The sequence below is a fragment of the Galleria mellonella genome, unplaced genomic scaffold (genome assembly GCF_026898425.1).
Source record: "Galleria mellonella isolate WM207_F2 unplaced genomic scaffold, CSIRO_AGI_GalMel_v1 utg312, whole genome shotgun sequence".
NCBI lineage: Eukaryota > Metazoa > Arthropoda > Insecta > Lepidoptera > Pyralidae > Galleria > Galleria mellonella.
Genome location: NW_026442074.1, coordinates 7,859,667 through 7,887,194, shown reverse-complemented (window position 1 = coordinate 7,887,194; position 27,528 = coordinate 7,859,667). Strand labels below are relative to the sequence as shown.

General features: G+C 34.2%; 1 protein-coding gene across 1 annotated transcript in view; it reads right to left on the bottom strand.

Moving 5' to 3' along the window:
* Positions 1-27,528, bottom strand: part of LOC113515192 (T-box transcription factor TBX3) — a 142,368-nt gene that overhangs the window by 86,210 nt on the left and 28,630 nt on the right. Inside the window, exons 2-4 of the mRNA XM_052895847.1 lie at positions 3,718-3,831; positions 2,218-2,331; positions 1,195-1,348 (exon numbers count right to left, since the gene is read on the bottom strand). Coding sequence (XP_052751807.1) covers positions 1,195-1,348; positions 2,218-2,331; positions 3,718-3,831 — 382 coding nt within the window. The remainder of the gene's footprint in view (positions 1-1,194; positions 1,349-2,217; positions 2,332-3,717; positions 3,832-27,528) is intronic.

Genomic DNA, 27,528 nt, shown 5'->3' with positions numbered 1-27,528 from the left:
CTCTTTCGATGGAAGTATTTGACTATTGTAATTGTAAATAGTAATTAAGATATCTCTACTATATATATGGACGATTTGTAATAATAAATACAGTTCAATTCAGAATACTCTACGAGTCTAGTCATTTCAAAAATACCAACTGTGTTAAAACCCTGCCCCATAACAGAATACAATTTTTTTTTGCGAAATATCTATTAGAATGAGAAACTGATGTATTTGGCTGAAATGCCACCGAGAAGATGCGTGATGAATTAGCACAGTTCTGTGATGTTTTTTCAATTGATAATTTAAAAGAACGAGTATGGATATATTATTATATTACGAAGATTATAACGATAACAACCCAATAATATCTCATTATTGGGCATCGTTTTACCTAACATCACAAATACTTCATACAAAAATGTCATTATCATGAATGAATCTTTGCGTGGATAATAGACGATGTTTTTTACACGCGCATTTATGTCTATAGGTATATAGAAATCGTGGTAAGTTCTTTTTTCGAATGTACACATTAGAGTCATATTTGATGCGAGTAAAGAGGAAGGTGGGAGGTCAGCTATGTGAAAAGAGGAGCAGAATGATAAGAGGTACAATTGTGTACTTTCTAATTTTAGTTTTTGCTTCCATCTAGTGAAGAATATCTGAAGCTGCAAATGCAGAGATGTTAAAACATATATGTATTATATTATTTAAAATGAAATTCAAAATTCGAAATTTAAAATACCAATAGCATTTGGTGTCTAGAAAGCAACATCACTTCAACTGCAGATTATTCACCTCCAACAGCTATTGTTGAAAGCATAATGTCACGATTATCTATAGAGAATTACTAAACTGCATGAGATGATGGGTACCCAAAGTAAATAGCCATAATAACCGTGGCTGGCACAATGCCCCCCCGCTGTCCGTCGACAGGGGTCCTGGCCGTGATCCTCTTTTTAATTATAATATCACCCACATTATAAACTTTTTGTTAGCTACAAAAAAGAATACGATGTTTCGGCGGACTGCTACTTTTGGTTTTTTTTTTGCCTAAACGATTGTAATTTTGTATTTCTACTATAATTTTTATAATTTCTATATAACTAAAAGATAATATATATACTTGATGAGTTCGTATTACTGGTTATAAACATTAAAATAAAATTTCACTATTATAAAGCCAGAGCAAATAAAGTCGGTACTCACGAATCCGTGTTTGTCGCTGATATTGTTCGTCAGCTTTAGTTTGTGGAATGATACCACTTTCTGCATCCACTGCTCGCCCGTCGAAGGTGAGTCTGGGTGTATGTACATCCTTTTCGGCATTTCTGGGTCGGCTTTGCCGGCAACCATCCATCGGCTCCGGAAACAAAGGCACAAGATATAATGAACTGCTCAAGCATTAGAAACTGTTTATTTTCCGTCTAGGTAGCAGTTTAAAATTAAAGCTGAGGTTTACGGGTGTTACTAAGATAAAATTATAATGCTTTATATACTTTTTTGTAGTAAGATATAGAAAATTACAAAGATATAAATATTAACAGGTGTCTGTATAATTATCCAATCAATTATGTTAATTAGAAAGGAACACCTGTTCTGAATTCTGATATAAATATTTGATGTATCAAATTGGTAGCTAAAGCATTCAAGGAAATAATAAATTATGAATTTATTTGTAAAGCATGCGGTGATCTAGTTTATGATTCAGTTGATGAATAAGCTCATGCTGTCAGTAAATAGCGCTATTCAAGCAGTTTATTAAATAACACTACAATTCAATAGCATGAAAACAAATATGAACGAAAAGAGATCTGCGTTCGACGGAATAAAAAATAATATGGTCCTAATTTAAATAAAAAACTTGGGTCAGTAATCAAACATTAAAATATAAAGATACAAATTAAATTAACAACGTAAATTTTGGTAGAAAATGTTTGGACAACAAACAAGGTGGTGTATGATTTTGAGAAAACCGAAATACATCTGCGCAATATTTGCTTCAAGTTGACGTACCTATATATAATGGATTGTACAAAACACGCAGATCCCCTATCTGTTCCACATCAATATGTAAACAATACGCATGCTTCTTGCCTCTTTAATTCTTTTTTCAGTATCACGAATTACATTAAAATAAGATAAACTGACGATAGTACCTCGCTAACCCTTTAAGTCATACTACTAGAACTTTCTTATTTTAATTTAATTCCTTCATTTCTTTATTTATACCTGTTGTGGAATTTGTATCTGCAATCGTCGGCAGCTACGATGTCCATTAGCAAAATGTACTTTGCTTTTTTATCAAGACCAGAAACGCGAACTTTGTAGGCAGGAAACATACGTCTGCAAGCAATACGAGAGAAAAACATGGGTTGGGACTCGTTCTTTGCGACAACGATTTGACATCACGTCGATTGTAAGACATGCTGTTGGACTAGTTTCACTTTTTACATCCATTTGCTCCCGAGAAGCGATCCTTTTAGCTTGTGATCTTGTACCGCGTTAATTAGTGCTTTTTTGTTAGCGTTATTGGGCTCAAATATTCTGACTACTTATGTCCAGTCGGAACAGAAAATGGAAGATCATTTGAAATTGTTAAACCTATATTCGGTGTATTCATCTGAATCAGGTCTAATCAGAGGCGCGACAACCGAATGAGGTGTCACAAAGTATTCTTGACGAACAAAAAGACAATGTTTCCGCCAGAGACCGACCAAAAATGGTGAGGTACGCGGCCATTGTGCGGTTTCGCACAGACGTGCAACATTGAAACTGCCGCACGTGATCAAATGTGGCACGATGCGAAAATTTAACACGAGCGGACATGACTCTGGTGCGCAGAGAACTTGGAAAACAATCAAGTCTGCGCCCACATAAGAGGTTATAAATCGAAGAAATTATATGCTAAACATTTGTAAATTAATTACCATATTAACGGCGCTAGCCAGCCCGCCTTTTGTCGGCGTTTACCATTTACTGCTGAGTCACAGCGCATTTTCGGTCAGAACACTCGAGTTGTATTAATTAACGGTTATTAAATCGAAGTTTATCGGCCACATCTTGATGTTGCCAAACCTGCGCGTCGGCGGTTTTGATATTCGTCGATCGGGCGCACATAAAGCGGACGAACGTTCCTTATCGATGCTTGTCATCGGGAATTAAACAATGTACACGATCAAATATGATGATTATCGTTCTGTGATGTGAGTTTGAAGGATGCTTTAGACATCGAGAGCCGGAAGATAACAATTAATGTGGACCAGATCAACAAGATCATCGTTAGTTCTAATTTCGTTCGATCCGACGGAGGAGCGCGCAGTATTTCTCACCTCTGTCGCGGTGACGGTCGGCTTTTTTCGTTACCACTGCGGTGTTTGAGACAAAGATATTTTAATGATATTACCCATTGGATGCGACTTGAATTCTTAATCGACAGATGATTCCAGTCGGTGCTGACTTGTCGTAAAATGTCGTTGACCCTAAATTAAGCGTTTCTTACAAATTGTTTAGACGTAATTAAGAATCGATGGTTTGTGATGGGAACTAGTGCAATGCGTGGGCAGAATCACAAGCTAAATGATGGAAGCGTGTAACGGATCATTTATATGTGCTGTTTACAAACGACGTGGCTGCCGGTGATGGGAGAGTCTGGCCCGAGCATGCCGGATCGGTGTCGTGAGATGGTCGTAGTGTGAAATGACGTTCCAGCAGTGAGTGAGTGGGCTCTACCTGTTGTGAAACTTATAGCGGTAGTCATCTGCTGCGACGATGTCCAGCAGCAGGATGTATTTGGCCTTCGCGTCCAAACCGGAGACGCGGAACTTCATTTGAGGGAACATTTGCCTGTAATCCGGAATTTTCCGATTACTACAATTACTTGATTCTCATCTACATTTCGTGATTCATTGACATTTAATATTAAATAGTTAAATGATTAATATGCTAATATCTACATGACAGCATAGTTGATGTTGCTCGTTACCAAATTTTGTTCCTGTCTTTGAAGGATGGCAGGCTTACTTTTGTCGCAATCGAATTTCGATCTGATTGAAATCACATCGCATAGAAGGCTAATAAGCTATCATTCAGTTGACGTACGAGTATACTCAATTTAATCCAAAAGTTAGTCTTTAAGAACAAGTGTATTTAAGAATCGTGCATAATTAAGTGTAACTTATTTTTTTTCTTTGCTTTAGTAGATAAGTTATAATAGCGACTGTATCATCTAAGCATAATAAGTACAAATCTTACTTCATTAACATTTATATAATGTGTTTATACGCGTTTGCAGTGTACAGTTGACCGCATCTAATCCTGATTTAAGAACAAATCTGTATGCGCTGAGGTGTCTCAATTAGATAAATGAGCTTCTACGCGTGTCTTGAACATACAAATCCGTGTGCCATTGTGGGAATCGTACCCGGAACTACAATTACTACAATACAAATGTAGTAACAGTTATACAATTGTTTATTGATGATAAACTTCAGTTCATAAAAAATTGGACGTGAGAGTGTTAACAAGAGCCGTCTACTTTATTCTAAATTCAAATAATTAAAGATTTGGAGCGACTTCAATAATGATCGTGGTGTAATATTAAGCATTTTGCTCTGTAAAAAATTAGGTTTGCCAGAGAAACTTTGTACAAAAGTCGTATGGACCTTTGTCCCGCTCGTATTTCTACCGCGAAGTACGAGTACTGTCGATGTACGAGCATGATGGTGTTTCGGTTTGAAAGTGGGACATGGTAGTGAAATTACATAGTACGAGGGCATAACACCTTAATGTTTAGGGTATGGGTATCACAGAATGTTCTGTAATGTACATGGAACACCATGTTTATGGCCACAGGTAACAGTTTCAACTTTTAAGTAGGTGAGTCGTCAGATTGTTTGCCATTACAGGTTATATAAAGATCTCGGGTTTGATTGGATTATCAATCGGATGATTTCAAAAAAATTTAAAACTCAAATCAGATTATTCTGGATTGTACCTCAATACGTGCAATATATATTAATCTCGAGGATATCAGACAATTTAAATAAATATGTGGCCTTTTCTACTTTTATCTGTTATATTATTAACTCATGATGTTCCACTGTTGGGTAAAGGTCTCCCCATCTTCTAAAACTTCCAGCTTCACCTCAAACTAATCCTGTTTAAATGGGTCTAGATCGTATTTTATCAACATATATATATATTTTTCGGTTATATTGTTTAAATCAGCATAGTCAACGATTATTTCTGATCACACAGTCTGAGATTACTGTCGTGAGCTTATTTCTTTTTTATTCGATGTGTGGTCGATTTGTGATGTGAAATTTGGACAATAAAAATAAAGTTTCAAAGTGTCTAAAATGATATATAAATAAATCTGGTTTTATGGCCTTCTATTCAAGTTGAAGGACACCATAAATTTGACTACCTAATGGACGATTTTATTAAATAATCGCGTTTATCATAAAACGATTTAAATACCGTGCATTCCGTTTTATTGAGCTAATTTGCTTGACAATATTTCAGGGCTCTGCAGAAAAATACGTAACAAAACCCTCATAATTACGTTATAGAGTGAATTACGTCATAGCACTGTAATATTTACAATTGATTCAATTGATATGAATCAATAGTGTAAGTTTTAATATCTACTTATGGTACGTCGTATGATCCCGGTATATAATAGGCCACCTCCTTTCTTGTGGGTGTCGTAAAAAAACGACTAAGAGAGGCCGAGGAGGGTCTAAAACATCTCTAAAGCGTAACTACGGTTGCCAATCCGTCTGCCAAGTGTGGCAACTAGGGGAGATTTATGCTCAACAGTTAATGAAAGTAGTATAATTTTGTTTTGTTGTTTGAAATGTTAATGTATTTAAATAAATACATATCATACAATGATGATTATGATATCAGCAATTAACTGTCCATTGCTGAATATGGGTCTCTCTTTAATCTTTAAAGCCACAAAAAGTTATTATTTATCTCAGGTAAAAATATATGCAATTTAAAGGCTGCCATATATACTCATTGGAACATCTACCGATAGTCAAGGATGTAAGTTACTTCCATAATAAAAAGAAAAATACCTGTTAGAAAATGTTTATGAATTTTTTAAAGGTATTTTTTTTTTATGATGAAAATGGAATAGTCACTCTGTCTGTACTACCCATATACATAGATAGGGTACCAATGAGTCAAGAAGAGACAGGCCAGTTAGATCATCGTGACGAATTAACTTGCATTATGATTCTAGGGAGCCTAGTAGAGGTCGATCTGCAAGGTCTATTGCCAGTAATTTGGTCGCTAGTCCTAATTACTAACAATCTTTTCTAACCTGCATATTCGACTTCCAATATAAATTGGGGTAAAAAGAGCCCTTATGTGCTATGTTACGGGATTAAAGAGTGGCCGGTAAGGGTTTAATTACACTATACAATATAACCTGTATAGAAGGCAAAGCTAAGATTCTGTAAGTTAAAGCATCTTGCAGTATATTTGCAACATTGTATTAGTATTCTGCGGTCTGTGGTATCAAACACTCTCACTTCGTAAACCACACGCCAATAGGTACGTAATTAAATACGCTAAACATCAACCAAAAATATTTGACCTGCGCACATTATTGATATCAAATATATAGATGGCTCTCAGTAAACAGGTTCACTAAAATATTGCATGTTGGGTGGGGAAGGGATTGCTAGTAATGCGGACTAACTGTCCTATTCTTAAAACCTTTTTAAAACATTAAATCAATCAAATCCGCCTGCCAAGTAGGGGTGGGTAACATATAGCACATTCTAGCGTATCCCGTTAGCGCAGGCGGGGTTACCATACCATTTTCATCTACCGTAAAAAAAAACATAGCACAAAATATATATTACACATAAAATATCTATATATTGGCCTAATAACAAATATATAGGTATAGGGGGGAAACGGATTGTTAGTAATGGAGACTGAGAATCCCATTGCTAGCAATATACCCAACCAGGTCGACCTCCTCGCGGTTCTCCCTTGAAACTATCGTGGTTAATCCCTGATGAATTCATCATAATGGGCTAATTGGCCTGTTTTCATTCTCATCTATCACTCTTCACTGGTGCTCCGCAAGCGTATACCGTTAGCGCAGGCGGGGTTAACATACCATTTTCACCCATAAAAAAAAGGGACTAACCATTCCATTACTAACAATCCCTTTCTCCCTCGCACGGTTAGTAGAGCATACTTAATTTCTTTTTGCATTAGCTCGTTTGGTCGAGTATGAATTAGATTTAAATGTAGCATATTATCAGATTACTTGGTTAATTTTTAATTTTATTTCCCATAAATACTGATAATAGATTTTGCAATTGCAAATATCATAATGGGTATAGTAAACTGTTTATGAAACATAAACATATGCCGTCGCAGACTTTTTTGTAAACCTATAAAATAGAAACAATCCTATCATACATTGTTTTGTTATATCGGATTAGGCTGCGTTTTTGACGAAAGCTCATAATACACAGTTTGTTTTCTTCCGACATTTTCAATCATAGTTAACTTTCAACCGATTTATATAAAACCTTATAAGAATTATACACCTACACCTTCCTCAGGAATGGAACTGTGTTGGTAAATGAAAACTACATAAAAATCCGTTTAGTAGTTTTTGAGATCATCGCGAACATACAGATAGACAGACATGGCGGAGGACTTTAACAATCCTTTCTTTTTTATTGATTGATTGAAGATTATGAAATTTGGTATAGACGTTGGCACTAGAACTACGAAGAAAGATATAGCCTACTTTTTATCTTCGTCAATTAGCATATCTCTGTCACGCAGACGACGTCGCGGGTAAAAGCTTGTTATCTCTATATTTTCTATTCCAATTCGTATTATAGGTAGCATTTTTTTTTTGTTTAAATACGAACGAGCTAAGGGCATTTTACTAACATTCTAAAATCATTATTTCGTTGATCGTTTAGTCTAATCTATTTCAATATTATGACCGTTCTAGCCTTTATTAATATATTATTATTTATTCATTTAGTGTAAATCCACCTTTAGAATATTATCATTGCAATGTAAAATTATACGGCCGATAGAATCGACGGACCGTTAGTCGCTAATTAATGATCTGACGATTAATAGTTCGTTTAATGTTTTATCGAGTTTGTACGATTTGTTCGATATGAGTTATGATTACGAGTATTTATGGGTTTAGTCTGTGTGTTTTTTAGAGCTTCTTGTGTGTCCGACTCGTATGTTAAATGTGCTCATTAAATTGGTCTTTGTAAACAACTGTCAATTAGTAGATGAAAGCATATAAATTATCGGTTAATTTCTAGATACACACGTATCTGCCTATAAAGTTTTTTTTTTGCATAAAATTAACGATTGATTTATCTTACGCATTGAATGGAAATGTAAAGTATCAACTTTTTTGTAGCATTACAGAGTAATATTCAAACATGTTTACAAGCATTTATATTAATAATTTCAGTAATACTGTAAGGTAAATATTCGTGATATAGTCAAGTATAGCAAGTGTTGATTACTAATATATAGTTTTATGGTTTAGTATGTATACTAAATAGAATAAATCTAGACGGAATTGATTATGACATATAAATAAATGAATTTGATATACAGATTGTTTGTATATGTAGTAGGTATATTTGCTTATAATTTGATCACTCGAATTAAAACCCTATTACAGTGAGTACCACCTGTTTTATATCTGTTACGTTGTAAGGTTTTAAGATCCGCACGTACTTTCATTATTTCTAGAGGCATTTATGAGCTACGTATGCAAAGGTACAGTTATAATAATTGTTTGCTATGCTATTAATATTTTGTTATTCTAGCAATATTAATTTACCTACTATATTCTGCGGCATCACTCTTAAAGAACATTCTGTATTTTATTCATCCAAGATATGGTTTATTAATGTGACCAATTTCGTTTGATTTCATATAAAATAATCTATATTTTTATAATATGACAGTATCTTTGGGTTCTTCTTATATCTTTCCTATAGGTAAATATTGTCTACATATTTGGTAAATTTTATTTTCCTTCACTTCATAGAAGTACAATAACCATTAACTATACCTGTAATTGTAGCAAAACCATTTAATACATAACCGTCAGTTCATAGCAGCAAACTCTAAAAACGGGTGTATAAAAAGTAATTAATTAAAAGGTCGTTCATTACTTCGTCATTTAACACGAACATCGATGGAGGGGGTATGTGGAAATTCGCATTAAAAATGGTAGGTGGGGTGCGAGGGAGGGGAGCGCATCTGCTCACGATACAACGCATTCTTGTGGCTTCCCGCGGGGACAAGTTGCATCGATGTGTTAATTTTAGGTTAACACCATATTCGATCGACACGAGTAAATTTCTCATAATGCCTTTAAGAGTTGCGATGGAAGCTTCCAATTTATAAACATTTAAATGTTAGCCTTTTAAGATTTTAAGCCTTTAAAAAGACTCCCTTAAAAAGTTTTTTTTTGTAATCAATATTTATATATATATATTTTACTCAGTAATTTAGAAAAACGATTAGCTAAATAGATATAATGAAATTCATTGTCTTTTTAAAAATTTAAGATTATTTTCCACAAAAAAATGCTTCAATTGTGGCAAAGCCACTTTTTTTCATTTCGAAACTAAACTACTGTACCGATTTAATTTAATGAAATAGAATTTTCCAAATCAGTTTATAATTGAAGATGTAAATAAGATAACAAACATAAAAAAATACAACGGAATTGACAATCTCTTTTTTTTGGAAGTCGATTGACAAATGTAGTTGGCGATTTGTCTGTCATAATTTATATATAATGAAGACTATCTATAAACTTGTTGAAGAGTGCAAGTGAATTTCAATTTAATATCGATTAACTATAGTTTAAAATATTGTGATATCGGGCGCTAATAACTGACACAGTTCGTCTTTCACTGCATACTTCCAACGACGAACGGCGGCGACCGAGTTCTCAACTACATATATACACTTATACCGATATACCAGTGCTAGATACATCATCATTAGAGTCATGAGCTCCCATGTTAACCGATTACATAATGGAGGAAAATCTTAAATACATAGATTTTTTTGTTGCATGAATGTCACGCGTCATTTTAGCCAATTCTTAAACAATTTGACGGAATTAAAACGAAATTCCTACATTACATGTAGGAATATCGTTTTAATTCCGTCAATATTAAATGCCAAGTTTGAAAATGGTATTGTTTTTAAAATAAAGTATTAAATTATTCGTGTCAAGAACACAAGTTTTTTCTTATCTAAAAATAATATACGCATTTACATTATAAAATTATATTATTGATTTATTTCTGTGATGTTTATTGTTAGCTTTCTATCTACATATTTCATACTTACAAAAGGATTGCAAAATGTTTTATGTTTATAAGTAAAAGTAATATTAAAAACATATTAGAAAACATTGTTAAATATTAATATCTGTAAATCAACAATATTAATAAACATACATAGTAAATTAACAATTAACTTTGTTATAATACAGTCCAATTTGGAACAAACAATCTTGTAACCACGTAACAGATTTGTTGTCCCAACAACCATTTAAACTCATCACTCCTAATCAACGCTTTACTGTCGGTAATTAGTTAAGCAACTTGTGAATTACTTGTCCTCATATTGGAGACACAACATTACATTTTACACTTTATTCAAATAGCATAGGATTCGATACAGAATAATTCATATCGAGTCTCTACAATTTAGTAGAAATGATCATTCATATAATATCTTTAGCGCGGTAGTTGCAAAATTCAAATTGGAATTATTATAAGTAGAATGTAACTGACAAGTGTTTAGAAAACATTATGTTTTAATACTGATTTGTAAAATGTCAATATGTAGGCTTCATAATATAGTTTAATGATATTAATTGTATATTTATTTATCTACTAAAACCTAATCGAATTAGTGTAATGAACTTCACAGACTTATTTTTTATTTACATTACAAAGGAAACAAACAATACAGCCCGTCTGATGATAAACAATCGCTGTAGTTTATAGACACCTACAACACTTAGGTTGTCACTTGGGGTTTTTGAGTCCCATCCTATAGTCCCTAGGAAAAATCTCGACAGGGAACTCAATCTATAATCTTAGCTTTGGCGGGAGAAAACTAAATGAAAATACATGTAGCAATAAATACGATTGTATGTTTTAATAATAAATAAGTGTACAAGAATTTAAATCGAATAATAGTGAAGGAATGATATTGAATATCGATTCTATATTGTATTTGTACTTTGTTTTAATATTTCTATGAAAATACTAGCTTATATTCGTAAAGTCGTCTGCGTTACTGGATTTCATATAGTAGGTACGTAAACACCAAATTTTATAGTGATTAGTTAAAACATTAAGAGGTAAAAAACAAACTCACTTTCTTTATAATATTAGTGAAGTGAGCAGGAATAATTTTTCTGCTCAGTGCAAACTAAAACAAGTCTTTTGAATTCGCCGGTTTATTAGGTAAGTTGTCATATACAAAATCTAATAGTATATATGGCAATGATACTATTTTAAAATACATAAAAAAATTATTTTTTTATGTCGAACTTCGACTGGCGTGGTCATGGCATAGAATGGGTCATCCCTTCTTTCCCCTTGGGTGTCGTAAGAGGCGGCTAAGAGAAATCAATTGTCGGGATAAGGGATGGGCAGCAACGAACCCTCATAAAACATTACCAAAGCCTAACCAATAATATCAACCCGCTTGCCAAGCATGGCGACTGCTGGTAAAACCCCCAAGGGGGAGGCCTATCAGTAGTGGGTAGTTGACGGCTTTATCATCATTTATCATTATGTTTTAAACAATTAGTATTAAGGTTTTTTTATTATTTATGCACGCGACAACTTGAATTTATATACAATACTTTAATTGCTTTACTTTTTAAATTACATCCATCATCACACCCTGTATATTTGTTAAAATAATAATAACTGAACGGTTATAAAAACCAGACAGATGTAAAAATATAATTAAAAATATGAAAAGTGTAACACAGTCAGCTGGGCGAATTAAAATTCTTTACTAATACATGGCACAACATCGTTCAACTAGTTCTGTGTATCACTATACGTGGGACGACACCATGGCATAGGGAATTTGGAAGTGGCTACAGCTAGCGTATTAAATATAACTATCTCGTTTGCCCCCTGTGTTGTAAAAAAAATATCATTAACATGAACATCATTGATTACTAGATTAGAATTAAAAAAAAAATATTTTTATAGTTAGGTTAGATCTTTCCTATTAATTTTAATTCATTAAAGAAATTGTTGTTTTTGTTTGTTTTTTAATTAAATTGTAAGGAAGTAGATTCTTTGGATTGCAAAAATTAGAATCAATCAATTTCTGTTCAGAAGTGACGAAATGTTAGTGAATGGGTGCGATGTTATATATGCATGTATGCACGATGTATAGTTATGCATTATGGTATAGTGCATATATCCAATAGTATGGTCAAGCAATTCGTCAGAACACTTCCCAATTTCGTATAGTGTATTTGAATTTCATTGACTATATTTACTATGGGAATTAAAGTGGAATCAGTATATGGACAGCAGCATCCCTTTTGGCAAGTTCTGACAAAACCATCCAAGGTTATGTTCAGCAGTGGACAATTAAAGGCTGATATGATGATGATGATTATATTATACTTAAAGTACAATAAAAGACGGTCTCATCGCTAAAGCAATCTCTTCAAAAAAGAAAAATTCGACATTGTAAGCTATTTCTTTATACTACGGCAAACAACTATATAGCCTATGGTTTAAATGGATGATAATGCAATGGTAGCCCCGCCGGCACTAATGGTGTACGTTGGCACTAGTGAGGGATGATAGATGAAGATGAAAAAGCAGGTCAGTTAGCCCATCGTGATGAATACACCTGGAATTCAGCACTATGGTTTCCAGGGGGGATCACGAGGAAGTCGACCTGATAGGGTATATTGCTAGCAATAGGACTGGTACTCCGTATCACTAATAATCCTCCCCCCCCCCCGTAGCCTATGGACGTTCAGCACTTGTATGATTGTAGTCACGTACACGATCCGTGGTGGACACGCTTTTTTTTAGAATCACAAAGATTGCCACTTCCAGGGAATATGCGCATTTCACTCGGCCGTCATGTGGGGTACATCCTACGCCGCGCCCGAATAATATAGTGCCATGATCGACTATAAAGATAAGCCAAATTCCGCTACTGAACACCATCTAGCTAATTAATAAAAAATAATTATAGAATTTCGTAGAAATAATACAAAACAATGTCGTGTGCTGCGCGTTACGTAACCATGTGATATAGAGAGGAAAGAGATTGTTAGCAATGGGCTCAAATAGCACCATTACTAGCAATGTACCCTGTCAGGTCGACCTCCACGTGCTTCCCCCTGGAAACCATCGTGGCTAATTCTAGTTGAATTCGTCAGGATGGGCTAACTGACTTGCTTTCATCCTCATCAGTCATATATAACTGGTGCCCCGCCAGTATATACCGATAGTGCAGGCGATGTTACTATACCATTATCACCCATTAAATAAAAACATGTGATATAGATTTACTTTATCTGTTGTTTTCAATAAAAAAAATTGTAAGAAAAAGTAGTATTAATTGAATTAAAATTAATTATTCCAAGCATTTCAGGTTAAGTCTAATATTCGCAGTTTGGCTGCCGAAGTGTTAACATTAGGCTCCGAGCAGCGATCTATTAATTTGTCTGAAGATGCCTCGTTGAGAGATGAATCACGTGTCGCAATACGTGCGTGAACGTAATGGCAGTCGGAGATTGATAGCTAATGTGGAAAGTTGTCGAACTGATAGTAACAGTGGTGGTTTATCTTCAAGTGTTGGCCAGTCACACATACTAATGGTAGCGGAATTAAACAAAATAATTCTCAATCAAATAACCAGTGATATGGATTTCCGTAAGATAATACTTAGTTCAGTAAACTATTTAAATCTAATAACTTTTCGAGACTAGTCAGCTATCAAAAAAATTATAAATAGCTAAAATATTTTATCAATAATCTATAATTATTCTTTAATAATTTCTGAACTCATTTTTTTTTTGTTTATATTTTTTTTGTGAAATCCCTATTAGTAAAACTTTTTTTACCATGTTCTAATTTTGAATAATTACAATGGATTTCATATTCTATTTTTGATTTAACCACTTTCGAAAATCAATTGCAATCTCTAATCTTTGACACAATACTATGTTCCGAAGTGGCAACAGATTTTATTTTTACGTACAACAATATTTTATATGGCAATGTCTACACTACTACACTTAATAAATCATTCAATTTATCTAAGAACTAACCACATTAAGTATGTTAACAAATTGATGACACGAAGTTTTATTACAGTACTAGATAGATACTTATTCAATTCAATTTACGAGCATTGAAACACTAAACATGCGATTTTGCTATTCGTAAACTTGACTGAACAATAAATCGTTAGAATTTTATATCCAAATTGAAGTAAATTATGCTTTTATTATGTGGAAGTAATAGGTTAGGATGGAAATAATCTAATTACTAGTTATCACCCGCGACTTCGTTCGTTATCAATCAAAATAAAGGTGCCTCTGAAGAAACCTTAATATACCCTTTACTAATATTGGACATCAGCAAGCTGCCTTATCAAGTCTTATGTTTGGGTCAATTATTCGTTTGTTTATATTTTTATTAAGTTCTATTAAAACAGATTTTTATAATGAAACAATAGCAAACAAGCTGACGGCCCACCTAATAGAAAGTGGTAACCAGTGCCTACAGATCCCAGTACGTAGCTTAATCCTACAATGAACGCCAAATCTGACGGTAACTTTGTTAAGTTCACAAAATAAAACAAAAGCCATATTGTCTTCGAAAAAAAAACAAAAAGGACCGCTCCCTCATAGCTAATGTGATTTAAACAAAAGTCGGCATTGTTTTTAGTTAAAGTTTGAAATAAAAAAGCTATAAATAACGATTAACAAAAGCGGTGTCATCTCGTTCGCCTTATCGAAGGATCGTGGCCTGTTGACGGTAGCTCCGGTTAATCGACAGCGGAAGATAAGGAGCGGATGCGTTATACAATTATTGTTTTATGCCATACAAAGTAGATCTTTGCAGAGTGTGAAAATTTTCAAAATAGACTTCCTTAGAAGGTGCTTAAGCAATTTCTAAAATCTATCAAACATATCGAAATGATCTTATTTTATTATATTTTCTCTATTAATTAAATAATCTTAATTTTTAACTGTCACCTAAAAATGTACTACGCGTTGATGTATTATTTAATAAAAGACGGAAATAGTTATATCATACAATAATTTTTAGAAATTATCTATTAAAATTATACTCGAAAACAATTAAAACTCTACCAATCTTTTTTTGTATTCTTTTTCGCAAAGAAAACTGCAGCTTCCGTTATCATAAAATTTAGTCTAACATGAGTAAACGTAATCAATTCAAGAGAGAATAAACAATATCCGTTCAAAATTGATGATAATGACGTGTAGTTTACACACAAAAAAAAAAATACAAATTGAGAATATGCTTTTTCCGGAAGCCGTTTAAAAACATGTTATTTCTATAATAGTTAAATTAACAACGACTCCACAGTAACTGCTAGTAGCTAGATGAAGATAAGCCCAACTTGATGTAACCGGCTCTGGTTGGCGCCACGCCGCGCGGGGTGGCCCGTCTCGTTACATCTACACAGAGTCGCCCTTAACAACACAGGTGGAGTAAATTTTGTCTAATCATTATACTTATCTTTAACTTATATATTTTTTTAAGACTACAAATGTAGTATCAAGCATACGGTCCGACTTATGTTAAGCGGCTACAGAGCAGATGATAAAGGCTTACAATACCAATCAACGTAACGTGAAAATTTACGAAATATCGGACCCAAATAAAACAAAAAAAGAAATGAAGTGAAAATAACAAAAGAAAATGTAGTACAATTTGTTCGTTTGTATAATTTTTATGGTAGAGTTTATGACGAATAAAGTGTCATTTTCATACGAACTTACATATAAATCTGTTTACCGTACGTACACACACACACACGCAGTACTTTGTTATGCCCATGGTTATTATGTATACCATCATCATCATCATGACATCAGTTATTTACCTGTCCACTGGTGGACAAAAGCCTCCCCCTTGGTGGGTTTTGCCAGTAGTTGCCATGCTTGGCAGGCAGATTGGCAACCGTAGTCAGGCTTTAGAGATGTTTTAAGAGGTGCTGCCAATCTCTCGCCTCCCATTCGGCTTTTACGACACCCAGGTTACGCTATCCAGAAGGAATATATTTTATTAATTTTCAAATCCACGAGTAGCAGGCAAAAACTAGTAGGTAACAGTGTTCTTTATTGAATGAAATAGTATTTGTCAACGGAACTCCGCCGCCTAAGTGCTTAATTTAAAAAGAAGAATATTTTCAAAAGATGTCCAATTAACAAAACGAGACTTCGATACAAAGCGGCCGTCACTCACTCGAAACAATAAGGTGTCAATTATTTTTTGCAAACCGCTAAACGCAACATACGTGCCTCTTTAAGGCTTTCAGGTAAAAAATGTAGCATTTCACAGTGCACCTGCACAGTCTACGCCGACGCAAATCGAGCGCATTCTATAATAATTATTTTTTTATTATCAAAAAATTATGACTTTAAAAGAATAACAAATTAGTGATGTTATTCTATTTGATAAATAGTAAGTATTATAGACTACATGTTGGGCTTGTGTGCATCTTATTCGCATTTAAATCAAATAATAACCATGAGTTGTTTTTACTCAACTTGCAAGGAAGAATATTCATATCACTATGGCTGTTTCTAACATTTTTTAAAGATATTTTCTTTTTAACCTGTATCTTAAAAGAGGTTTTCAGTTTACCTGGCTTTTTGTGTGTATTTTTTATTATTTCAGCCATTAACTATCCACTGTTTGACATAAGCCTTGCCCATAAGGGGGGTTCTGCCAGTGATTGCCACGCTTGGCAGGTTGGCTACCGCAATTACGCTTTTAGAGATGTTATAAGAGGGACGCTACTGACCATCCCTTACATACATTTGTATGTGTATGCTTTTATGTATTAATAGGATTTATTCCTGTGTTGGTTCTAACTAATCAATTTTATCACGGTTCAGCGTTCTAAATTCAAACAATTTTAAAATCTAATCTGTAGAGTTTGATATTCGGCAAATTAAATTTAAATTAAGAACAGTGGGATAAGTTGACAATATTATTTTTGTTACTTGTGTAGTAAATCATCGTAAAAATCCAATATTTTTTTTTTATTGTAAAGTGTCTTGCAGATTACACCATTAAAGAAATTACACGCACCACCTACAGAAAGGCAGCACAAATAATCTCTACAGACGTTGTCATCGGTCATATTATTTTCGTTTAACAAAAAAGGTGTATCCGAAACGCGGGGCGTTTGATCGGCCAAGCGGCGGCAGCGACATGTCGTTTGTCGCCCGACGAGTGTCGATTAGCGCGCGACAAAAAGTCGACAGTAACATCTTGTCGCTGTCGTGTCGTACGACGGCCCGTTTCAGAAATAGATCTTGTGATAAGAGATGAATAATTATTCAAATATATCTAACATGCTCCGAGATTTTCTTTTTTATTTTAATGTCATAAAATCGTTTTAAGATTGATGCTGTCTATAATAAGCGTAAAGTAACAAGTCTGTTTAAAAACAAGATTTTATAATGTAATGCGCCCTCTTGTGGCTGCTACCATTTTAAAACAATATCATTTATTTTATCGTTACCTATTGTTAAGCTCTTTCATTTGATACTCATATTAATAGGGTAAAATGTATACCATCCGCCATTTTGTGTCGAAAGCCATTTTGTAAATATCGCAATATTGACTATTGTATATTACGCTGTCACCTCTAAAGGTGTATGTAAAATTTAACCGGAATCGAGAGGAACTAACGAGTTCTAATACCTAATAATAAAAGTTTGTATAAAAAAGTACTAACTATATATATATATATAGCTTGTTGCGCTGAAAGCAAAGTGGCCTAAGGTTTACTATAATTATTTTTATAAATAGACTTAAGGGTATTTCTTCGATTATGGCCAACACCATTATTTAATGACAATTTCAATTTCCGATTAATGTTTCAATCTCCTGTTTGCAATCGACAGGGTCTATTGAAAGCATATTTTGTAGAACAAAATTTTAACTCGTTCATTTATAAATTCTTAATACAATAATTATTAACTAAATAATTACAACCCATTCTAAGCATAGAGCCATAAAAGATACAGGTGAATCAAGAATCTTTTTTTTCTAATCATTGAAAAATACACTGTTTCATTAGTACTTTAAAAATGTACTTTCGCTTTAACTCTATTAAACCCCAGACTATTCTTTGTTTGCTACGAAAACAGATTTTTCTAGAATATTTCATATCAAGGAGGTACGGCCTGTCTCCTTGATTCACATGTCTCAACTGACGGTAAGCGGTTACTTCTTATTGAATGATTAGCAAGCTGACAGTCCACTTTCTATCAGGAAATTAGTAACCGTCGCTTGTATACATGCACAGCACCATGGACATCACAAAATGCAATGTGTTAACTATTCCTAAGTAATAAAGTGTCATGTTTTACTCGAGTAAAACTGTACAAAAGTCGTCTGCTTGGGTACCTTTGTCCCATTTGTTTCTGCCGCGAAACAGTTGTTTGCATGGCTGTGTTTCTATTTCAAGGATGAAATATGGCAATAAAATTATAGGGTACACAGGTATAATATCTTAGTCTTATACTCTTATATCCATGATACTGTTCATGTCTTAAAACGACGATTACTACTTTCCATCAGGTGGCTCGTCAGCTTGTTTGCCATTCTAAGTTACATAAAAAATGAAAATTTTTCTGTAGCCAATAATTTCACTGTCATATTTCGATTTTCAAACCGAGACTCGCCCATGTAAACACAGCTGTTTCACGGCAGAAACACGATTGGGTCAGCGAGTTATAGCTGCCAAATCTCTAAATTCACTCGAGTCCGACACAATCTATTTTACATATAGATCGATTTGAAACAATCGATTGATTACGATTACGCAGTGCGATATCGTTAGTATTCTTTGCATCGTCAATTGAACGTTTCACAAGTGGTCTAATTACATCGGTCTAATTAAGTAACAACGATTAATTAACTGAAGGAGGGTGATACGCATTCAGTGTCTTAGTGATCCATATACGTGACGTGACTCCTTATGACGATGCGTGAGAACTATTTGCGATAGTATAGTATAGTGTATATGTTTAGAATATTCTATAACAGCGTCACTTGTCTATTGCGATCACGGCAATGTAATAAATAATTTTAAAAGGTTTACAATTTTTTTTGATGATTTAGGATATAGCTATTAATGTCGATAAATTAGAATGTGGCTAGTAAGAGAGTAAAAAATTTCGGTTAAATAAAGAATCATCAAAATCCGTCAATAATTAGCGTTCTGAACCGTTTTCGATATTTTTTTAGTTGTACCAGCCATTAGCTGTTTACTGCTGAACATAGCTTTCCTCATAAGGAGGGATTTTGCAGCTTGGCTTTTGTCAATGTTTTAAGAGAAATGCTACTGCTCATCCCTATAAGCGTCCATCATAAGTTCCCTCAGTCGCCTCTTACGCCACCTACGGGAAAGGAAGGGGTGCCGGGACCTACACGGCTAAGACTTTTTAGTACCTAATCTTAAAAAAAATATGGTTAATAAGAAGCATACATTTATAGACACTTGTAATACTAGGTGAATAACGTGGGCACTAGTAATATTGAGAGTACAACTCTTACACGAACAGGTATTGAATCCAGGATGTAATTGCGCAAAGCATGCATATTTGCCACTAAGCTACAGAGCTCAAGGGGAACGGGAATGTTAGTAATGGGGAGGTTAATCCCCATTGCTGTTAATATAGGGTATACATATCGACAGCAATAGGGACTAACCTCCCTCAGGTCGACTTCCAAATGGTTCTCCCTGGAAACCATCGTGACTATTTTGTGGTTGACTTCGTCATGATGGGCTAACTGACCTGCCTTTTCATCCTCATCAATCATCCCTCATTGGTGCCCCACCAGTGTATCCTGATAGCGCAGATAGGGTTACCATTTCATTACCATCCATTAAAAAAAACAAAAGTACTAACAGTACTTATATGAACAATAATTAACTAAAATAATTGAATAGAAATGTTAATAATTGGTCTAATATTTCTTTTGCAATCAAAATTTAGATCATTTTCATGTTTCAATAACTGCGTAAAAACAGATGCATAATACGACAAACTTTATTGCATACAAAATAGTTGTATACATAGAATATTAATACAGAACGTGCATAATTCATTTTACAACAATAAAATTATCAAGAACAGTTGAATATAAGAAAAAACTATAACCTAGACGACAAAACGAGATATCACATAGTCGCGAGCCAAAATCAAAAGAAAATGGCGGCGTATGCACGGTACGACGAAATGCCGGGAATGTATCCACGTGGAGTGGCCCACGAATTTGGGCAAAGGCTGTCCATATTATGCTTTATTTTTGATGTCGCCCATTTGTTATACATAATACATGTAGGGTCCGTATCGCGGCATCGCGAGGGTATTCGGGACGGCGCCACCGAAACCCGCCCTGACTACAGGGTGTTGCGTGAAATTATATTTTATATATCGTCATTATTATATCAGTCGTTAGACCAGTGCTAGTAGTTGCCACGCTTGGCAAGCGGATTGGCAACTGCAGTTAGACTTCGATGTTTTAAGAGGGACGCTGCTGCTCATCCTTTGACCACTGAGTTCCTTTAGTACATGGGCTTTTCAGTGGATGTCGTAAGAAGCGACTAATCGAACTTAATGATCGAGGCAGGAGCGTTTTACTTAAAGCATTACAAAAGCCTATCTGCAGTTGCCAATTTGCCTGCCAAGCGTGGCAACTATTAACAGAACTCTTCTTATGGGGGAGACCTGTGTTGAGCAATGGACAGATCATGGCCAATATAGTGGTGACGATGAAGTATTTGGGATGGAGAAGAACGTAGCTATTCTTTATCACGGTTCCGGAAGAATCAATATATGTGGATCAATCGGATAAAGTCGTAGATAAAAATTATTTAATAATCCTGCAAATGTATATACGTTTAAGTTCGTAGTGTTGTGAAATAGCTATATAATTATGTTTTCAATAGATATTTACTTATATCTAATGTAGTAGTTTAAACATACAAATATTTTTTAAAATACTCGGAATGAACTTTGGGTTCTTTAATTTCGTTTGTAACTTTGAAGAATTTTTCCTGTTGGAATTATGAACTCAAAATTTTCATGGCATTGTAATTTTAAAATATAAATTTTACACCAAATCTTGATGAATAAATGTGATCACAAATTAAAACTCCTTCGTAGTATTCAAATTAATTTTGTTCTAATATCTAAAGTAATATCTAAAGATTTATCTAAAAAAAGGAATAGACTAAATAACTTCATGAATAAATAGTAAATAAGGAATGCTGTCATTATGAAATCTCGAAGTCTAATTGTCTAATAGCTACGCGACAATTGTTTTGGTAACACCCTGTAGCGTGTTCGGAATCAAACTGGACCAAAAGAATGTGTCCCGACATGAACTTATGAGTTACAAGGAGCTTTTTGTTAGTCGGCGAAATGGCGACTCTGAATATTAGCTCTAAACTGGCCAAAGCAAGATTGCAGATGTAAGTTGTACTACATATTATATAACAGTTACTACTATGCACTGTGAGTTTTTATTTTATATAAGAACAAATGTGGGTCGTTTATTAGGTTATTTTTTACGTCTAATTAGATACCTCGGTCCTATTCGTGTTTCAGCTGGCAAGCTGTGCTTATATAGCTGTTTAGTCTAAAGGATGAGATATGGTAGTGCAATGTACGAGGCTACGATGGACAACATAGTGTATGCCTTGATTCCTATGATTCTGTGCATGTCTTTTTTTTAACGGGTGAGGATGAAATGGTAGCATCGCCTGCGTTATCGGTACACGCAGGCGAGGCGTCAGTGAGTGATAATAGGTAAGAATGAAATTAGGGCAGTTGATGCTACGTGAGAAGTTCACTAGGAATTGACTACCATAGTTTTCAGAGGCATGTCTTAAGTGAGGGTTACTACTTTGTGGCCGTTTACATTTTTTGACGATTTTAACCCCATTTTTTTTAATTATTCAGTTACACAGATAAAAACACGAAAAGGATAAGGAAAAGAAACAATAAAGCGATGTTAATGATTTCGATCAATATATTTATTCTATATAATAAATCTATGGTTTTTAAACATATGCACCTATTGTCAGTGTAGGTTTACTACCTAAATAATCTTAATTATGTAGTTTTAAAACCGTGATTATTTACTCTTGTTTTGTGGGTAATAACTATTATATTATAATTTTTGTTCTACCTAATTGGTAACCTGAACATTTTTTTTTTTTTATTATACTCGAAATTAAATTATTTTAATAATGAATTGCGTTTATTTTTAATAAAAAAAAAACGAATAAATATGATTATTTCGCAATTTAAAAACTACAATTCTATTATTTAGTTCTCCATCTAAGCTGGTACTATATTCCAGTTGACATCAACGAAAGGTTCTCGAGGCGCACACGACTAATTTGGCCAAAAAGCCAAGGTTCCGTTTCTCGAAATTTGTAACCGACTATTCCACGTACGCAGCCGAGATGGGGAACTGGCCAGTAATGGTTTGAATACAAAATGACCAGGTAGTGTGAGAATAACAAGAAAAACCTTATAAACAATTCCGGTCACACGCACTAGACGTGCCGTGACGCGTGAGGTATCATTGCAAAAATTAGATTATTACAACATACGAATGGCCATTATCTGAGTGATGGCCGATACAATTGACAGATTTTATTACCTAGTCACATTATTAATTACTCGTTGTATCAAGTGGTTTTGTGCGCGTGAATTAGCATTTAAATTAATCCGTGTGTTAATCTAGCATAAGGTCTACTTTGGTACTAAATTACTTACAAATCCACTAAGTCGTTTAAACGCGATTAATTTAGAAACATTACAAACATTTTTTTTATGCAACTTAGAATGGTAAACAAGCTGACGGACCACCTGGTGGAAAGTGGTAACTGTCGCCTATAGACATGAGCAGTACTATGGACATAACAGAGTATACTGTGTCGCCTATATATTCTACTCTTCATGCGTTGCCATTTCTGAGGACTAAGGTGTTATGCCTCTCTACCCTGTAATTTCATTACCGTGTACTACCATTCAAACCGAAACATGAATGGGACAGAGGTACCCATGCAGACGACTTTTGTACAAAGTCTCCCTCTAGTTATGTATAATATTAGTACGTTTAATATTGGAGGACTATGTGCATGGACACATCCACATAAGATTCAAAGTGACCGATAAAGTTCAAAGGAAGTTCAAGATGAAGTGGCGATGTTCCGGATAGATAGCTGGAGTAATTGACAATGTGAGGTTGTTGAGTGGCGACCCTATACTGGCAAACCTAGTGTAGGGGGAAGGGGAGAAGGATTGTTTGAGGTCTATCAACCCTATTACTAGTAAGGCAATGTACTTTGTCAGGTCGACATCCACAAGGCCCTCTTCGGAATCTACTGTGGTTAATTCCTGGGGAATTCGTTACGATGGGTCAACTGAACTGGCTTCATTCACACCTATTCTCACTCACTGATACCCCACTACCATATACAGATAGCACAGTCTTTTTTTTTTCAATTGATGAAAATGGTATGGTAACCCCGCCTGCGCTAACGGGATACGCTGCCGGAGCACCAGTGAAGGGTGATAGATGAGAATGAAAACAGGCCAGTCAGCCCATCATGATGAATTCATCAGGAATTAACCATGATAGTTTCCAGGGAGAACCGCGAGGAGGTCGACCTGGTTGGGTATAATGCTAGCAATGGGCTTCTCAGTCTCTATTACTAACAACCCCCCCCCCTCACCCCGATAGCACAGTCATCATTCCGATTTCAAGTGTTTCATTAATGCAAGATGACTTCCAACCGCAGTTTATCTAATGTTACTAGGTACCCCTATGGGCCGTGGTCATCACTTACCATTAGATGAGACGCATATTTTGCTTTCTACATCATAAAATTCCCACTACATGAAGTGACGATCTCTAATTTACATCAGGGAGTCGGAAGATGCAAGTGGCTCAGTATATAATATCAGGAGTATAATAGTCCATTCTAAAGGCAAATGCAGGTGCTGAATAATACATTTTATGGACAGAGTTCAATGTTAAACAGTTTGCTACTATTTTGTACTAAAATTAACAAATTATGCAATCTGTCCTCGAATTAAATTAGAATTTCAATTGAGTTCTTGCATCAGGTGTTAACTATCCACTGCTGAACATAGCCTCCCCTATAAGGGAAGATTTGCCAGTAATTGCCATATTTGGCAAGCGGTTGGCAACCGCAGTTTGGATATAGGTGATGTTTTAAGGACGCTGCTCTCCATTGCTTCAGCATGAGCTCCCTTAGTCGCCTCTTATAACATCCACTGGAAAGGAAGGGGTGGCCTATTCTACGCCTGGATCAACACGGTAAATTGAGTGTTAAAAGCAAAACCGCATTACATTCTGAATCAAAGTAAATTCCTTATATATGGAAAATGATAAATATATTAATTAAAAACTTGTGTGTAAAAAAAATTTATATTTTGTTCTACAAAAATTAATGACTTTAATCATGGCTAATCCAATTATTTTGGTTAAAAAACTAAATTACTGAATAGATTTTGATTAAATTGCTATGGGAATAATCTAAAAGTATAAAATTTTAGATTGTTCCCAAATCGGTTTATAAATAACAGATGACCGAGCATCTGTGATATTAGGTTATAGTGAATGAAAAATCATTCCATATGAAATCACAGTGCCCCATAGAATACTTTATATAGGGCAAAGACGCGAGAAATAGTCTTTGCATAAAACTCGATCGATAAACTCCACTAGGTATAGCTTGGAATTATTACTTCGAAGTTTAATAACATCTTACAAGAACGGAAATCTTGAATTTTGTCAAAAAGTTAGAAGGTTACATTATTAAGTTACATTTACATTGCACACGATATGCATGAACCTTGACTGAACTAACTGTTCCTAAATTTTATCGCGTTTCGTCTATTCTGTTGTAATTTCATAAAGAAGAAAACTTTATATTTGTGAAGCGAGTTTCATGAACATTAAGCAAAATTTACATAGATTTGTTGTTATTACAAATATGTACAATATTCGGTCTAGTTTTTTATAATGAATTAATATTTAGGTACTTAGTTGGTTTTATTAGACATCTTGTACAGCGTTGTTGGATTGGGTATATTTTTCTCAATTTCGGGTAAACAATTTCGAGGTAATACTATAAATATAAAAGAATACAACCGAATCGAGAACCTCCTTTTCGAAGTCGGTTGAAAATGAATGCTAAATGTTTCGATTCCAACTGTAGATACTTTAAGGAAAAAAAGAAAAAAAAAGCGCTTACGTGTTCGAGCATACAATATTTTAATACGCAGGGCCTATGCAAACAAATTGTCACTAAGTTGTCATGTAAGTAATTATTGAACATTGAATGGTGCTCATAGGCGCCGCGACTACCTTGTTTGTGGCCATTTATCTACACGCAACGCTCAAAATAGTCTGCAGTGACAATAATTGAAGTTCTCGATACCATTTAATAATATCAGTTTATATTTTTTATGACACGAGAATGGACTTACTGAACGTTGTGTTTTCGACTTTAAAATAGAAGCACCGTGGGCTATAACTGTCATGTTATTCATAAAAATGCAAAATCTCTATTATTTATGCTATTGATTTGCTTTGTGTTTTTCATTTGCGGTAAATTCTCAATATGACAAAACATAATCGATTTTAAACGGTCATAAAAATAGTCTGTATTATTATAAGTAAAAGGTGTTTAAATTGATACATCATATTTTATAATAGATATATAGATTACGGAACAACATATTACAAATAAACATTATACATCGACATGTTTAATTGTTTAGAGTTTAACAAAACTTTGTTCAGATAAACAGCGTTTTAAATTATTTTTGTGGTAAGATCGATAGTGGTTCACACCATAGATATATATCGATAGATAATAACGATCGTAGCTTGACGCTTGATGGAAGCGAATTGACCGATCTCTTCGCATACGCATGTTAGCTACTTTTCGTGGTGGTCATCGGTGAAGTTGCGAAATGTTTACAAAATGCTTTGAAAGTGTTCTTAAACTTGTTTCCATATAAAACTTATAAAACAGAAGAAATCCCATAACATTGATATATTGGAAACATTAGAATTTATTTAAACGAAAAAACGAATTTTAAAAGTATTCCATATTTAAATGTCAATGTTGTTCTAGTATCGAACTTAGTGATTGACGTTATTGCATTTGATATATTTAATTATATTTTAGTTCGAGTCAGATTATTTCTATATTAAAATCTGTCTAAACATGCATTCAGAGACTATTTAAACTTCATAATATTAATAAAGAAGCATATGTTTTTGAAATATAATAAAGAATTCTACTACTAAGCATTTTGTAGTCATTATAATTACGCGGGCGTTGGTAGCCAATTTATATCGACACTAGATATCTATGATTTACACGAAATTTGATTTATATATAATGTTTAGAAAAGAGAAGAATCCGTCTCAAATACTATATGAACTGATCAATAGTCAAGATTTAGCAAAAAACTCATTTTCACATTTATAGTGTAAGGAATACCGATACCACTTATATATATGTATATGTTTCAGCAGTAGAAGCTGCTATGTTTTCATAGAGGTACAACCTTTTACCTGTGACTTCGTCCGCGTGTCCGTGGCGTGATAAATAATATTTCCGTCTCCATCCCATATATGTAGTATGTGTATATCTAACTTTATGACGATTGGTAAAGCCGTTATGACGCCAAGAGATGATAAATACAATTTCACATTTATAATATTAGTAAGGATTTATATAAAAAGATATTATACTCATAACTTGAACTTTCGCCTGTGCTTTCGCAAGAGTTTGTTGATCAGTTGCTAAAAGTTGGCAGTATTGTAAATATTGCAGAACACACCGAACTTTCATGTCGGAAATACATTTCCAAGAAAATTAAATCACAAAACATTAAGAAGTGCGCGCAGTAGGTAGTCGCGAACCACGCACGCCTACAACTGTTGTTTGGAAGACGCAATGAAATTACCTACTTTATTTGTAAGGTAGACGACCTTATAGCGGAAATGTCTCTCTTTTGACTCCACATTCTCTTTTCAACTGATTTCAAAAGTAAGGTTCTCAATTCGCTTGTTTTTTTTTTGTTACCACATAAGTCTGTCCGTTCTAAATCATTTTGGAAAGTTCTTTTTTTTATCTGAAAGG